This window comes from Suncus etruscus, chromosome 3 (assembly GCF_024139225.1).
Source record: "Suncus etruscus isolate mSunEtr1 chromosome 3, mSunEtr1.pri.cur, whole genome shotgun sequence".
Taxonomy (NCBI): domain Eukaryota; kingdom Metazoa; phylum Chordata; class Mammalia; order Eulipotyphla; family Soricidae; genus Suncus; species Suncus etruscus.
The window spans coordinates 82,265,569-82,281,466 of NC_064850.1; the positions used below are offsets into that span (position 1 = coordinate 82,265,569).

The 15,898-nt window shown below is 36.5% G+C and overlaps 2 protein-coding genes across 2 annotated transcripts in view; one reads left to right on the forward strand and one right to left on the reverse strand.

Annotated features, from left to right (window-relative positions):
• The window catches only part of ABHD17B (abhydrolase domain containing 17B, depalmitoylase), a 584,428-nt gene that overhangs the window by 189,504 nt on the left and 379,026 nt on the right, over window positions 1-15,898 (forward strand). The gene's annotated exons all lie outside the window — the stretch shown is intronic.
• The window catches only part of GDA (guanine deaminase), a 96,632-nt gene continuing 91,559 nt past the window's right edge, over window positions 10,826-15,898 (reverse strand). The window contains exons 12-14 of the mRNA XM_049770966.1: window positions 13,763-13,893; window positions 11,973-12,000; window positions 10,826-11,123 (exon numbers count right to left, since the gene is read on the reverse strand). Coding sequence (XP_049626923.1) covers window positions 11,053-11,123; window positions 11,973-12,000; window positions 13,763-13,893 — 230 coding nt within the window. The 3' untranslated portion in view covers window positions 10,826-11,052. The remainder of the gene's footprint in view (window positions 11,124-11,972; window positions 12,001-13,762; window positions 13,894-15,898) is intronic.

Genomic DNA, 15,898 nt, shown 5'->3' on the forward strand with positions numbered 1-15,898 from the left:
TTCTCAGGTAAGATCAGACTACAAAGCTGAAAACAGGGCTTTTTCTTATGAAATGGGATTTTGCTGTGCCCTGCCCCCCCATGTACCCTGCCACTAGAAAATCAACAGCCTCACCCACTGCCACCAACTGCCCAGCAGAGAAATGGTCCACTGATCCACCGAGCACCAAAAGAAAAGAATGAGGGGTAGTACTTCCCAAGTAGTTCCATCCTGGCTATTACTTCTGTGGCATTCTCAGAATGGTGGGGTTGGGGTAGACTCCCTTTTCTGTGTAAATTACAGCAGCCCAATGCCACCACTTACACCCTCTGACAGAAATGGCCCAGCTCTGGGAATTAACTTTCCCAAACTTCCAACACACCAAATTTGTTTTAGATCTATAAATCTGGACCCATTGGCTGCATGAAGCCATGGGACACCTCAATAATTTAAAATAGTGTCAGCCCAGTTGTATCACAGAAAATTTGATAGGAAACTTATCAAGTGACAGTAAGCCCAAGAAGTAACACAACATGCTCAACTAGCACCAACCACAGTCCAATAAATTCTTAGGCACTTATATTAGTAACACCATGGAGAGATGTTGGTTTAACTGTGTTCCATTCTATTCAGCATATGCTTGTCACCTTTGGATAGAAGCATCCTTTGGATTGGTGCCTTAGACCACCTGTTCTTCATGTGTTCTGGCGCTTCCTAATTAAGACCCTGGGTGGGTCTCAGGGAAAAACTGCTTATAGTTTGTTTTCCACCACTGAGCTATTTGCTTCTTCGGAGAAGAAGGCTTGTGTTCTGGAATACCTGAACTTGTTTTATCCCTTTAACGATATGTAGATTATTTCTTACATTAGTGTTTGATTCCACACCCATGTCTCTCCAATGCCCTGGCTTCACCTGACGCCTGAACTAGGACCCAGAGACCCAAAAGACCCCAATGATGATTTGACCCTCAAATGTATAATCACCATCACAGCCTCCTGGAATGGGACTGAGTGTCAGTGTCCGTAATTCGAATATTGGTGTACAAAGTCCCTGTTCTGAAAGCAGTAGAGACCCTTCAGGCAGGACAGAAGCAGGCAGAGAAGGGGAGAGAGTTAAAGACTGTGAGCAGCGCTCTATAGGCCGAGGCCCACCACCTTTATTCTACCAAAGGTGCTTTGTTTGAGGACTTCAGCCCCAACTTGCAGCAACTTGTCAAGGTCACTGATATAGGATAAAAGCCAAAGAGAAATCTCCATTTGAGAGGGACCAACAGCAGAGAAATGGTCAGGTGTTCCCACCCAGATTTCAGCTATGAAACCAAAGGCCCTTATATTCCAGGCAACCTCAGCAGCTTACCACAGAAGATGTAGAAGATGAAGATCCAGGGCCGAAGAGATAGCACGGAGGTAAGGCATTTTCCTTGCATGCAGAAGATAGTGGTTCAAATCGCAGCACCCCATATGGTCCCTCAGGCCTGCCAGGAGCGATTTCTGAGCGTAGAGCCAGGAGTAACCCTGAGCGCTGCAGGGTGAGACTCCCCCCCAAAACAAAACAAAACAAAACAAAAAAACCAAAACAAACAAACAAAAAAAGAAGATGAAGATCCAAGCCCAGCTGAGGTACAACTGAGAAACATCTTTTAAAACCTCCCGCAACTTTATTCTAGGCTAATCTATTGATCCTATTTGCATATTGCTGGTTGAACTGTGTGTTCTGGTTAAACTGTGCTCTACCTGTATAGATCTTAATGCTACTCTTTTGGGCTATACCCCATGGCAAACACAATTTTGTATCTGGGTGTCATCTTAAATGTCATCATTTTTATTAAAGAGAGATATATCATTTCAAATTGACCTGTGTTGATCTAAGGTTTAATAATTCTATTTGCCTTTGTGTTCTTACAAGCAAATAAAGTAAATTCGTTTGTGCCTGTGAAGCAGCCAGTTAGGTAGGGAGGATATTCCATGATAAAGAGCTCTTGAGGTGTAATAAAAGTCCTTGGGACAGGGGTCAGAATAATAACACAGAGAGGAGGACATTTACCTTGCACACAGCTAACCTGGATTCAAGCTCCATCATTTCATGTTGTTTCGCCAAACCTGCCAGGAGTGATTCTTGAGTACAGATCAAGGAGTAACCCATGAACACCACTGGCTATGGCCCCCAAAATAAACAAACAAAAAATGTGCTTGCACATAATAAAACCAAGAGGTAGAATTTGAAAAAGTTACTCTTCTCACTATACCTACCACCTTGTGGGTGCTAGAACTAAGCTCTGAGAAGAGGAACTCAGGCAGAAGCAAAAGCCAGAAAAGGAAGATCAAAGAATATCACCAGATTCCAACCTTTTCCCTTAACAACCATCCTAATAAAGGATTCTTACCTAATAGACAGCCCCTTGTGGGGCCGGAGATATGGCATGGAGGTAGGGCGCTTGCCTTTCATCAGAAGGACTGTGGTTTGAATCCCGACATCCCATATGATCCCCCGAGCCTGCCAGGATAGATTTCTGAGCATAGAGCCAGAAGTAATCCCTGAGCACTACTGGGTTTTACCAAAAAACCAAAAAAAAAAAAAAAAAAAAAAAAAAGAAAAGAAAAGAAAAGAAAGCCTCTTGTGGGACAGGTTGAGCTATAAACCAGAAGATGAGCACAAGTGCTCCTTGAGCTCATGTGTCCACATGTGTTGCCTGAATACATGATGCCCAGCATATATTTCCCACATCATTCCTCTTGAGATATGTACTTTCAGACTTTCCTACTTTAATTCTGAGATGTGTACCAGGGCTCTCTCCACCTTTAGAAAAGCCTGATTGAGTTAGCATCAATTACTTTATTGCTTGTCTAATCCTGAAACTCTTTTTTTTTTTTTCTTTTGACCTGAAAGACCTGGACAAATTTTAGGATGTGCTTTGCTTTTCTGACAAGAGCAAAGCTGACAGTTCTAGGTATCTCCAGCCATTTTTCCAGGTAACAAAGATGAGAGAGAGAGGAAGCAGCAGATTCCCTTCTCACAGCTGCCACCTCTCTCCTCCCCACTTTGCATAAGTTGCTCCTGGGACCCCAACCAGCATCATAATTGGTGACCAATTGTCTCTTTCCACCTTTGCAATGCGAAATGGCTGAGAAGATCTAGGACTGTGATGAACCCCTGCATAGCATGAATCTCAAATCTTGCCAGCCCCACGAGGCTACTATCAAGTCACTCCTGACATCCACTTGGTCTTCCTTACCACGTGATTTCTTTTGGGGAAGCTTTAGACTTAGGCTGGAATATACAATTACTCTGCAGAAAAGAAAAGTCAGTCCTAGACCTTTCCAGATTTTTGCAAGTATGTCATTTTTCTCTCTTAGAAAATAATTTCAGGAAGAGACAAGCAATGAAGCAGGCTTTATTTGAAAATCCAGAGAAATGTATGAAAGAGAGAAATTGCTCAAAAGAGAGCCAGATAAATCCTTGCCCTTCCAAAGCCACTCCAGTTGTACCCACCACCCACAACTGCCACTTCATCAATGGCCCAGATTCACCACGCAATCACAGAGCTCTGCAAAAGTGCCAAATTGACCAAAACTCCAGGTATGCCAGCATTTGGGCTGACATCACCAGGACTTTTTTGGAGTGAGTGTGGGCACCCTCCTCCCACCCTCTTGTATTTCTAGAAATCTGGGCAGCAAAAACTTTACTCCACAAAAGCTGGAATATCAGCCATAGTCTTGGAATTCCTGGACAATGCAGCTGCATATACAGCTTAGTGACAACTCTAAATATTTTTCAATGCTGTCACTCTTTTTTTTAAAATATATATATATATTTTATTTAATCACCTTGATTACATACATGATTGTGTTTGGGTTTCAGTCATGTAAAGAACACCCCCCATCACCAGTGCAACATTCCCATCACCAATGTCCCATGTCTCCCTCCTCCCCACCCGACCCCCGCCTGTACTCTAAACAGGCTCTCCATTTCCCTCATACATTCTCATTATTAGGACAGTTCAAAATGTAGTTATTTCTCTAACTAAACTCATCACTATTTGTGGTGAGCTTCCTGAGGTGAGCTGGAACTTCCAGCTCTTTTCTCTTTTGTGTCTGAAAATTATTAATGCTGTCACTCTTGTAGGAACATATCTAGTTAGATATGCAATTGTGGATTTAAAGCCTTCTAGTGTTCAGAAACAAAACAAATAGAAAACCAACTAACAACAAATTGTTTAGCAAACCTTCTACAATGACCTCATTACAAGCTACATTAATTTTCATAATTTTTTTTATTGCTGCACTTTAAAAACTAATTTCATTACCACTTACCTGTTAACTAGCAACATAGAATATATTATTACATGCTTGCCAAGAGGGTAGGTTTGGGTGAGAATTCTGAAACAATGGTGAAGGAAATTTTACTTTGGGGATGAGATTGGTCTTGGAACAAATGTATTATGAGCAACTATGTAATACATGGTCTTTAAATAAACTAAAAATGTAAAAAATAAAAAAATAATGTTAAAACAGTTAATATATTTTTTAACTTCTCCTCACCCTTTTCTGTTAGGCTTTTGGTTCACAACCAGTTTTTCTCAGGAATGACTCTTGGTTCCACAGTCTGGGATGACTCTTAGTAGGATCCAACTAGAGTCAGCCACATGCAAAGCATACCTTAACCTCTGTACTATCTCTTCGGCTTACTTATTCCATTTTAGATGATTTAAAAGCAGTTCCATTTTTGAGGTAATAGCAATTTACAGGGTATCTTCCATTGATTGAGATGTTGCTTCTATTTTTAAATTTTAATTAATTTATTAATTTGGAGCCACACCTGTTAATTAAAGATTTAGAGCTAATTCCTGACTCTACATTCAGAAATTACTTCTGGCAGTGCTGAAGCAAATCAATTAGGGATGTTAGAAATTGAATCCAGTTTAGTCATATGCAAGGCAAGTGCTCTACCCACTTTAATATATCTGCAGCCCCAGTTGTTGTGTTCTTTTTAAAAGGAAAAGTTTTAGAGACGTAAGAGAAACACACAACACATATCTTAGGACACACACACACAACACATATCTCAGGCTGAGATGTAAACAAATTTCTCAAATGTCCTTCACAGAGTTTTAAAACACTGTAGCAGCCCTATCTTGTTTTGGCAAGTTATTTTTTTTTTATTACTCTCAGGCAAGTTATTTTATGCCTAACCCTTATTTTACTTAAATCCTGGCTTTAGTGCAATAATTGACACATGCCTATTAATTTACCTTTGGGACCATAGAATCACAATACAAATTAGTCATACATTAAAGCTAAATTATTCCCATTTGGGTATTTAATTAATATGCTCTTCAGGCAGAAAGAAGGTGCTTATTGCCTTAGTTGTTTATAACATCATTTCTCAACTGGTTCCCAACAGGTCCCCAGGATATTCCAAGAAGTCACAGGTGCAAATCATGCAAGCAGTCAGTTATGGCATTAGAAAACAGACCAACTGGTAGAACAGGAGAGCCACAGGAAGAGAACAGGAAAAGAGCAGTGATTAAAAAAACGGAGTTAGGGGCCGGGAAGGTGGTGCTACAGGTTAGGTGTCTGCCTTGCAAGCGGATGGACCTCGGTTCCCCGGTGTCCCATATGGTCCCCCCAAGCCAGGGGTGATTTCTGAGTGCATAGCCAGGAGTAACCCCTGAGCGTCAAAAGGGTGTGGCCCAAAAACCAAAAAAAAAAAAAAAAAAAAAAAAAAAAGGAGTTAAAATCAAGGTGACAAAGAAAGAACTTAATCGTTTTTTAGCTCCTTGCTTTCTAGTAGTGCTTAACAAGTACCTCTTATCGCTTATTCACTCAGGCGGCTGATGGTGTCGCAAGAAGGTCAGTACCGTTCAAGCAGACCCGGTAAGCTCCATCCCCGGCATCCTTGCGCAAAGCCAGGAGTAACCCAAAGATGCGGGTGGGAGATGAGGCCATTACAGAGAGCCAGAGGTCCCTCCCAGGTCTCTGGGCTGAGTCTGTTAGTCCAGTTTTTATCTTTCTTTCTCAATATTTTAGGAGACACCCGACACCAATGCAACATTACCACCACCACCACCAATGCCCTTTCTATATACTTTTAAAATACCATATAGTAGATACTCACTGTGTCCAACTTACACTTTTAGATGCCATCTATGTGTTATTTTATTTTTGTTTGGAGTCACATATGGCAGTATCCTGAGCTTATTCTAGCTCTGCACACTGGAATCACTCCTGACAACCTCACTGAACCTATGTAGATTGAACCTGGGTTGACTGTGTAAGCAAGAACTTTATCAACTGTACTATTGCTCTAGCCCTATTATTTTATTTAACTCCAGGACTTTAAGGAAGGTACTCATGTCACAGAATGGATCCATGGAGACTCAAATTACAGCATGTGAGACATAGTGGGAAATGATTCAACATTACTGCTTCCACAAGACTGATTAGAGGTGGGAAATTATTAGCACAAAAAAATTCCAACAGAATTAATACAAGAGAGACCAGAAACTAGCCCAGGACATTATATCTGAAAGTATTATTTTGTGTAATTATTGTTTTAAATACACATGTAAGTCCATAAGTAGGTGTTAACCGAGGAAGGGATTTTTGTAGGTCTTATCTGAATCTTGACAAAAAATGTACTTCTAAGTTTGGGTTCTGCTTCAAAAATATGAAATGTTGGGCCCGGAGAGATAGCACAGCGGCTTTTGCCTTGCAAGCAGCCGATCCAGGACCAAAGGTGGTTGGTTCGAATCCCGGTGTCCCATTTGGTCCCCCGTGCCTGCCAGGAGCTATTTCTGAGCAGACGGCCAGGAGTAACCCCTGAGCACAGCCGGGTGTGACCCAAAAACCAAAAATATGAAATGTTAACTATGCAAAAATCAAAACAAATAGCAATTGGAATCTTAATAGATATTATAAATTAACCCTCTCCCATTCCTCCATTTTAATATTTTTCATCCTTTATAATAAACTTACAATAGTATAGAATTTAAAGGAAATATGTTATGTACACAGTGACTATCAGGATGGGACGAATTAATTCAAGTTACAAGAGTTCACAACAAAAATGAAACACATCTTATTTATTTTTGTCTGAAGCACAAAGGAGCTCACTTAGCACAAGAAAAATAAGCATATTACACAAATATTGAGAAAAATGTCCCCACAGATTCATACATATATGTATATATTAAGAACACAACCAGGGGTTTAGCAACAATGTAAGGAGATTTTACATAGGTAGTACTTTCTAACAAGTTTTTAAGTAGTAACTAGACAAGTGAATCAAAGCTAATGAACAGGTCATTCTAATCACTTGAAACACTGTTGGAATGTAAAAATCCTTTAGGATTTATGTTTAATTTCATCATTGGTGTGTTTGATTTGCATTTTACTCAATTTGGACTAGACCCACAAGCCCCTTTACTCTCCATAACTCCCAAGAATATGAAAATATGCCTGCAGACAGGTACTTGTTTTGTAATGGTGTCTATTCTTTTGTGCATTGTTTCCATGATTTTCCCTTAGAAATTGTTGAGGTCCAAAATGGGAATTAGAACATCTAAAATTGAAATAATTTCCTTTAAATCTTCTCAAAAAATTAAAAATTTTCAATAATCTATATAATTTGAAATTTTTAAGGCATTTCTGAATCTACCTTTAATAACCAGCATACACAGTATATATGTGAATATTTCTGACATCAGCTTTAAAAATGGACAACAAAAATGTCTAGTAGGCTGCAAAAGCACCTATGTAAAATTACAAGGCAGAATGGATATAATATGCCTTTAAGTTTGCTTTAGAGCCTTTGCTAGGTCTGATTATGAACTGATATGATTAAAAATAGGAAGATACTATAGGGAGAGAAGAGCCAAAATATGTATCTCAGATACATTATGTTTTCTCTCTGACTCAGCCATTGATGCCAATAGGAATATTCAAGGAATCACTGCAAAGTCAGTCAAATTGGAGCTGGGGAGGTAGTTCAGTGAAAGAGTGCTTTTATTGTTTCACACACACACACACACACACACTCTCAGTCAAGTTTACTATACACTCTCTTTCTCTACCTCTTAGAATTGTCATGAAAGTAAATAAGAGATTCAGGGAGAAACTATGATCAATTTTATTCTAAGACTTCTTCATAGAATGAATAGAGATTGTTCCAAGATATTATCTTGAATCCAAAATCTTTGAAGATTAAATAAGGGAAGATTTAAAGTGGAGAACCACTGAGGAAGCAGGCTCCCAACCTCTGCTTGTAATTACTAGGACAACTTCGCAGATCTGGATATTATGATTAGTTCTTCTTTTCTTTTCTTTTTTTTTAATAATATCTTTATTTAAGCACCAAAATCACAAACTTTTTTGTAGCTGGGTTTTAGTTATATATATATATATATATATATATATAAAAAGAACATTCCCATCCCCCCCTTCACCAGTGCATTGAATTAGCCTACTTTTGTTTTCCAATTACAAAAACATTTTAAATCACTGGTAGTCAAGACTAGTATATTACTCTTTTACTTGTATTATTTATTCTATTTAAAATATGAGGCAAATACTATAGAATGGAAAGTAGGTTTGATCGAGTTTTAACTATTTGTCTCCAGTGACAGAGTAAAATTTTCAAACATCAAATGACAAGATTAGCTTGATATACTGCTCTCCACAATTTAAGGTTAGTCCACATTAGGCAAAGCCAACATTTTAAAGTGCAGACAATCTAGTATGTATATAGTTACTACCAGGAATATTACAAAAAATACTCAAAATTCCGTTAATACTGCACTTTAGAACATAAAATATGTTAGAAGTGATGCAGGTAAAGTCAAAATACATATAAATGTTTTAGCATATTCTATTTTTACTAGAAAAGATACACAAGTCTTATACTGCTAGGGTTATGTTTAATGTTTGATACATTGGTTGTAGACAGCCATTCTTACTGATTCTGATGCTACATGAAAACTGATGTTCAACATCAAAATGTATACCCTTAAGTATAAGGGTATAAGATAAGTGTACCCTTATCTTGATAAGACTAGCAACAGCTATGACTTCTCAGTGAATCTTGCACTTTACATCCAAATTTGTAGTGGACAAGATATTCATTTGGGGTAAATATCAAGTAACCAAGTTCTTTTGGTAGAGGCTGGGTAATAGACTTGCTGGCACTATGGAGATATGGGAAAATTTTGGCAAGGCATCTTTAAAATGGCTAAAGAATTAGAAACTCTGGCAAGATAGTCCTGCTGGATCAATCAACTAAGATTTATCTAGGTACTTTTTGTCTCACAACACAAACCTTTGGGTATATTGTGTTTTTTATTTTTGAGGGAGGTCACACCTGGCAGTGTTCAGGGCTTATTCCTGGCTCTGCACTCAGAAATCATTCCTGGCAGGCTCAGAAAACCACATGGGATGCTGGGAATCGAATCACTAGTCATTCTGGGTTGGCCACATGCAAGGCAAATAAATGCTCTACTACTGTGCTATCTCTCTGGCCCCATATTATGTTTTTTAAAAATGAATATTTTTTTCCTATTTATAAGTATAGTTTACACACAAAGCTAATAGTGTTTCTAACAAGAAAAAAAGCCTGGAATAAATATGAAAATGACTGCTGTGTTTTTTTCTATAAATATGAGATTAATGATAGTTTAAAATTTTTCATTATCAGATGATATTAACAAGTCACACCTAAGTCTTAGATCCAAATGATACATTTCACTTTGAAATTATTCCTTTCCCATGCTGGTTTGTAGTATTTGGAATCAAGTAAGGAAAAAAGGTAAAAGATTTAAATAACACATCACTATTTCAGGATATGTCAGTAAATTATTAATAGGGAACATAAAGCTATTCTTTGCTTTGCAACATTTTTAAATATATATTTGATTATGTCCCACTTATAAATACATTAATTGTGACTTGTCTATAGTTTCTATTATCCTAAAATTTTATAGTCCTGAAAATAAATTGGAACAAAAAACGATAATAGCAGACAAATTTAAAAATAGAATTATTTCAAAAATTCAGGATTTAATCATCTTTTAAAATATTTCTTTAATTGAATTTTTCTTTCATTTAAACACTTCTAATATATTTGAATATTAAGTGTCCAGCAACTTTGTCAAAGTTCTTATGAAGAAGAGGCCATTAACATAAAACTTTTCCTTTTAGACTTGACAGCTCCTGAATGTCCAGCATTTGTACCAGTTGCTGAAGATTGCAGTCTTTGGGGTGGAATTTGTCTTTGTTCTAACAAAACTGAAATGATACTAACACAGCACAGTTATAAAGAACTTTTTTTAAGTACACAAAAATACAACTATTTATGCTATGTAATTATATAAATAATGTTCCTAAGAGACTTGAAGTCTTTAATACCCAAATTCTGTCAAACACTTTGAAGTACAGAACTATATTAAGGAAGCGTGTGGCATTAAATTTCTGACGTTTCATCATCAAAGAAGGTGAAGCACAACAATAACACATCTTTAATATACAAATCCAGTAAGTGTAAACCTTCAGAATGCAAGGTTCTTCTTCAAACATTTTAAAGTTCAACAAGTTTGTTTTTTTCTTTTCAACTATTTTTTATTCACTAGGTAATTTCCCAATATAATCTAAAGTAATTTTTTATATTTATGCAGTCTTCTCCCTCATAAAAATATACTCATTGACTCATTTTCTGATTTCTGATTTTTACGATTATTAACTCAAAATATCTAATCTCATAGTAGTATCTTTTCTCTCCACATTTTGGAATACGGAATCAATCTTAGATCTATAAGAAAACCACCAGTAATAGTATTCCCTTATGTTTGAGCTTAAAGTAAATCTGAGCAGAACAAAAGGGAGAAATTTTGAATCCTCCCAACCAGAGAGTTGATCATTAAAGCAACTTCCCTCAAATAATTTGTCAAGTGAATATTGTAACTAGACACAGAAGTTGATTGCCATCCCAAGAACAAGGTACTGATTTTGTCTTTCGAACTCCACCTGGATACAAGGGAGACGCAGAATCACGTTATCCCAGAAGGACTTGGTGATGACCGGGGTTTTACACCGAGCTTGAAAAGGGAACCACCTGCCTTCCTCCCACATATACCTCCTCAATATTACGATCATCTCCTAAAAAAAAAAAAAAAGGCAATAAATCATTGTTACGGTATATTTGTGACAATAAATATTTTAACCACCCCTAGGAGAGATTAAAAAGACAATTCTAAAACAAGACATATGAAAAAGAACCTTCCCCTTTCTCCATAGTGTGCTTATAATATGGACAGGATGACCTAAGCAAAAAAAGATACTACATCTAATTGAAGACTAGGTACTGAATTTTGTGTTTAAGCAGAAATCACATAAAATTGGCACCTCGTGCTATTCTGTCAGCTGAGTGAGCTGCTTGCATTTCTAGTTTTAATCATAAAGGGAAAGCTTATTGTGATATTCCAGATTTATACTCACTGTGGATAGATGAAAAGAGTATGAGAAATGTCTTTTTCGTGTTCACTATGGAATCTGAATGTAACAGTGTAACAGGAGGGGACAAAGAACTTCTCCCCTCCTCCTCATTTTTTGGTTTTGGGATATATAGAAGCAAGTTTTAAAGTTGCACATTTCAAATGCTACCTTTAAATGTCCCAAAAATACTTTTGTTCATGAGGAAATTAAAAGCAACTATATGAGCCAGAGAGAGTATATTGTGTAAGGCATTGACCTTGCACACAACAGACCCATGTTGGATCCTCGGCAACTCATGTGTTCCTTTGAGCCCCACAAAGTGATCCCTGAGCATAGAGTCAGCAGTAAACCTAAGCACAGTCGTATATGGCATAAAAATAGTAAACAAAAAAATACACCTAAACAAATGATTATATGTGGAGTCCCACAAATAATAAAATAAATACGAGAGTTAAAACCAAGAAAGAAACAAAAAAAATACTGTGTTTGGCTTAGAAACATGTATCTACTAACCTAGATAGAGGAACTTCTGGATAACAGCCTAAAAAAGAAAAAAGTTAAAATAAAAATATTTTACACTTCTATAAAAAGAAATTCAGAGTCAACAGTAGTTAACAAGCCCATAAATACATTTTTCAGGCAAAAACCTACTTTTATGAATTAAAAATAATAGTCTAAAGTGCCACTGGATATGGTTCCTAGAACATTACCAGCAATGACCCTTGACCATGGAGTGGCCCTGAGTACTTTTGAGGTATAGCAAAGAAAAAAATAATTTTGTTTTATAAGAAAATACTGGTTACAGGCCAGAGAGATAGTATAGCATGCAGTTTTCCTTTGCATATAGCTGATTCAAGTTCAAACCTTGGCATCCTTTATGGTCCCCCAGGTGCTGCCATGAGTAATTCCTGGGAGGAGAGCCAGCAGTAATCATTGAGCATCATCAGGTGTGGCCCAAAAAACAAGCAAGCAAAAAATACTTTCTATTCACAAATGCTTATTCTTTGGAAAATTTTTGGTATATAACTCTTTATATAGTTATATAAATAAATTGCTATAATTTAATATAAATAAATTTATTTAATAGAATAATTCAAACATTCCAAGAGGTATAGAAGAAAAATAACTATAAGGAATTCTGAGTTGAGTCTTACTTCCAAACATTCAGCTAAAGTTATAAAGCATGTATGTAGGTAATATAAAAATATCAAATGTCATCAACTTGAAATAATTATAATGTATTTTATTTAACAGCCTCTATATAGTATATTTAGTTTCACATTTCTTTCCTGAATTGGTAAATTTATAAATGGTAATATTTTAAAGAAAAATAAGAAAATAAAAACTATTATTAAAGCAACAAAAATAAGTTTACTTTTTTCTTTTTTGAGGGGGACCACACCTGGCAATAATCAAAGTTTTCTGGCTCTTTGTTCAGAGATCATTACTGGTAGTTCTCAAGTGATTAAAAGTCTTAACAGTTTTCAAATCCAAATAGGTCACATGTAAATAGTACAGCAAATAGGCTTGTGTACCATCTTTCCAGTCTCTGAATAAGTTTCTAAGTTTCTTTACACATAGGAAAGCATCTTATAATAAGAAGAACAAAGAACAAAATCAACTTCTTATTATGAAAATAATTAGCATGGCAGTGTAATCAAGAGCTACTGCCAAGTTGGACTTTTTTCTACTATTCTGTCATCCTAAAGATCCTATTAAGTTTTATTATGATTTATTAAGCTAGAATATTTAAATATACAAATATTTTCAAAGGGGCCGAAGAGATAGCATAGCAGTGGGGTATTTATCTTGCATGCGGCTGACCGGGGAGGAACCCGGTTCAATTACCGACATCCCATATGGTCCCCCTGCCTGCCAGGGACAATTTCTGAGTATAGTGCCAGGAATGACCCCTGAGATCTGCTGGGTGTGGCCCCAAAACCAATCAATCAATCAAGTTTAAAAAAAAACAAGTATGTTCAAAATACACATGTTGTTAATACTATTATCGATAACATTATAATAAAGGAAATTAGGATTCAAAAGCATCTTGCTTCCCTTTTAAGATTCATCTTCATGAAAAATATTTGACTTTTCTTTCCCCTTTAAATTTTGTTTATTTGGGAATGAGGATGGGTCATAATAGCAGTGCTATGTGGAGGGAATTAAACCAGGATTGGCTGCATTCAGTGTATGTTCCTTAAACTCTTATTATCTCCAGTCCCTCTTATTTTTGGTTTTACAGGCAATCTACTATAAATACTTCAGCAAATAAATACTCTTGGTAAGCATCTTTTACATACCTCAGAAATATCACCAACAAAATCTCCATAGAACAGATCAATAGGAGAGTCAGAAGCTTTGGGGTTGATCAGGAGAGCATCAAATTCCTTGCCCACTTCAAAGTTTCCAATCTCTTTGTCCAGCCCTAATGCTATAAGGCAGAGTACATTATAAAAGAAGTCAGTATTTTGAACCATCAGATCAATTCCAATGTCCCTGTTTTTAAAGATATAATCTGCTAACATGCACCTAGAAAAAAAGAAATTAGTATCTTAAGAACAAAATAGAAAGGTCTCATTCCAATATGTCATAGACTTCTACTTATAGGAAGCAGAGTAAGCACAAGGAAGGAAATATTTGAGAATAAAAAAGTTCCCTTTATTATCATTATTATAATTCTAATGGCACATTTATATTTAAAATCTATATGTGCTCTGCACAGTCTGGCTGGTCTATGATTTTTCATTAATTCCTCTAAGATATATAATAATTGACTCCATATTTTTCCCTTTTTTGCTGTTCATTTCCCTATGTCATTCCTATATCTTTTTGATCTATTATGTATAACTGACAAGACCTATTTTTTGTGGAAATAAAATGACCCTCAAATGAAAAAAAAAATCCATGTGCATATTTACCAAAGTAGGCATGCCCATCATAAATCCCTTAGTTTAATTACTTGAGATATAAATTCTTCACTTTTGAGAATAAGAATCATTCAAAGTCCCAATGCTTTTAAAGAAGACAAATTCCTTTATAACATTGGAGTTTTTTTTCGGTCGCATCTGGTGGTACTCAGGGGTTACTCCTGGCTCTGCACTTAAAAAAATCACTCCTGGCAGGCATAGGGAACCATATGAGATGCAGGGATTCAAACCACCATCTCGGCTGCATTGCATTGCATTGCATTGCACTGCATTGCATTGCATTTGCAAGGCAAATGCCCCACCACTGTGCTATCTCTCCGGCTCCCAACATTGGAGATTTTTGTTTATCATAAAATCGTTTTCTTTCTTTCTTTCTTTTTCTTTTTTTTTTGGGGGGGGGGTTGGTTTTTGGGCCACACCTGGCGGCGCTGAGGGGTTACTCCTGGCTATCTGCTCAGAAATAGCTCCTGGCAGGCCCGGGGGACCATATGGGACACCGGGATTCGAACCAACCACCTTAGCTTCTGGATTGGCTGCTTGCGAGGCAAACGCCGCTGTGCTATCTCTCCGGCCCCATAACATCGTTTTTTACAGTAGAGCTTAGATCAACAATGTCAAGAATTTGATCCATCTTTTAGCTAAAATTCATGGTGTATAAATGTTGCACTTCAAGGAAGAATATCTCTCATTTTTAAGCTCTAATTTAAGACTATGAGGTAGTTGGTTCTTCTGGCCAATGAAAATGTTGAATTGAAATTCTTTAATTGAGTAAAATTTACAAAGAAGTACCTAATAGAAGCATGTATAAAGTAAAAGTGTACTGTGTTCTAGCATGGAGGCCAGAGTAATAATCCAGCAGTTAGGAGGCTAGCCTTGCATTTGGCTAACTGAGGTTTAATTCCTTATGGTCCCCCAAGACTCACCCAGAGTATTTCCTGTTTATAGAGCCAGGAGTAACATCTAAACACATATGGTTTCCCCCAAAACAAAAACAAACAAAAATACGCCTATATTATAGAATTATTTATTTGAATTTCTTTATATGTTTGCTGCTTCCTGTTATAATCAAATATATTCTCAATGTAAAAACAATAGATCATATATCTCAGACAACAGTTGCTACATTACACACACACATATATATGTATATATATATATGTATATGTATATCCAGTGCTTTTGGCAAGAACTTACTTGAAAATATCACTTGCTACTAAAGAATTATTTAAAGGACAACCCTTTTATTCTCAGAAATTAAAAATATTTTTTGAGCTAAAAAGTTCTTATAGGAAGAAAGAGCTGCAAAAATAGTTAGAAATGTTAAGAGCAATTAGATGGCTTTAGTAACTAGTAGGAAAGATTTGAATTCAAAAGAAAATGCACTGGAAGTTCTCTCCTTCATCAACTATACTTCTATTTTTGTTTTTGACAAAGAACCATGAAAAATAGAGTCTGGAGCAATAGAGTAGATGGTAGGACATTTGCCTTGCATATGGCTGACCCAGGTTT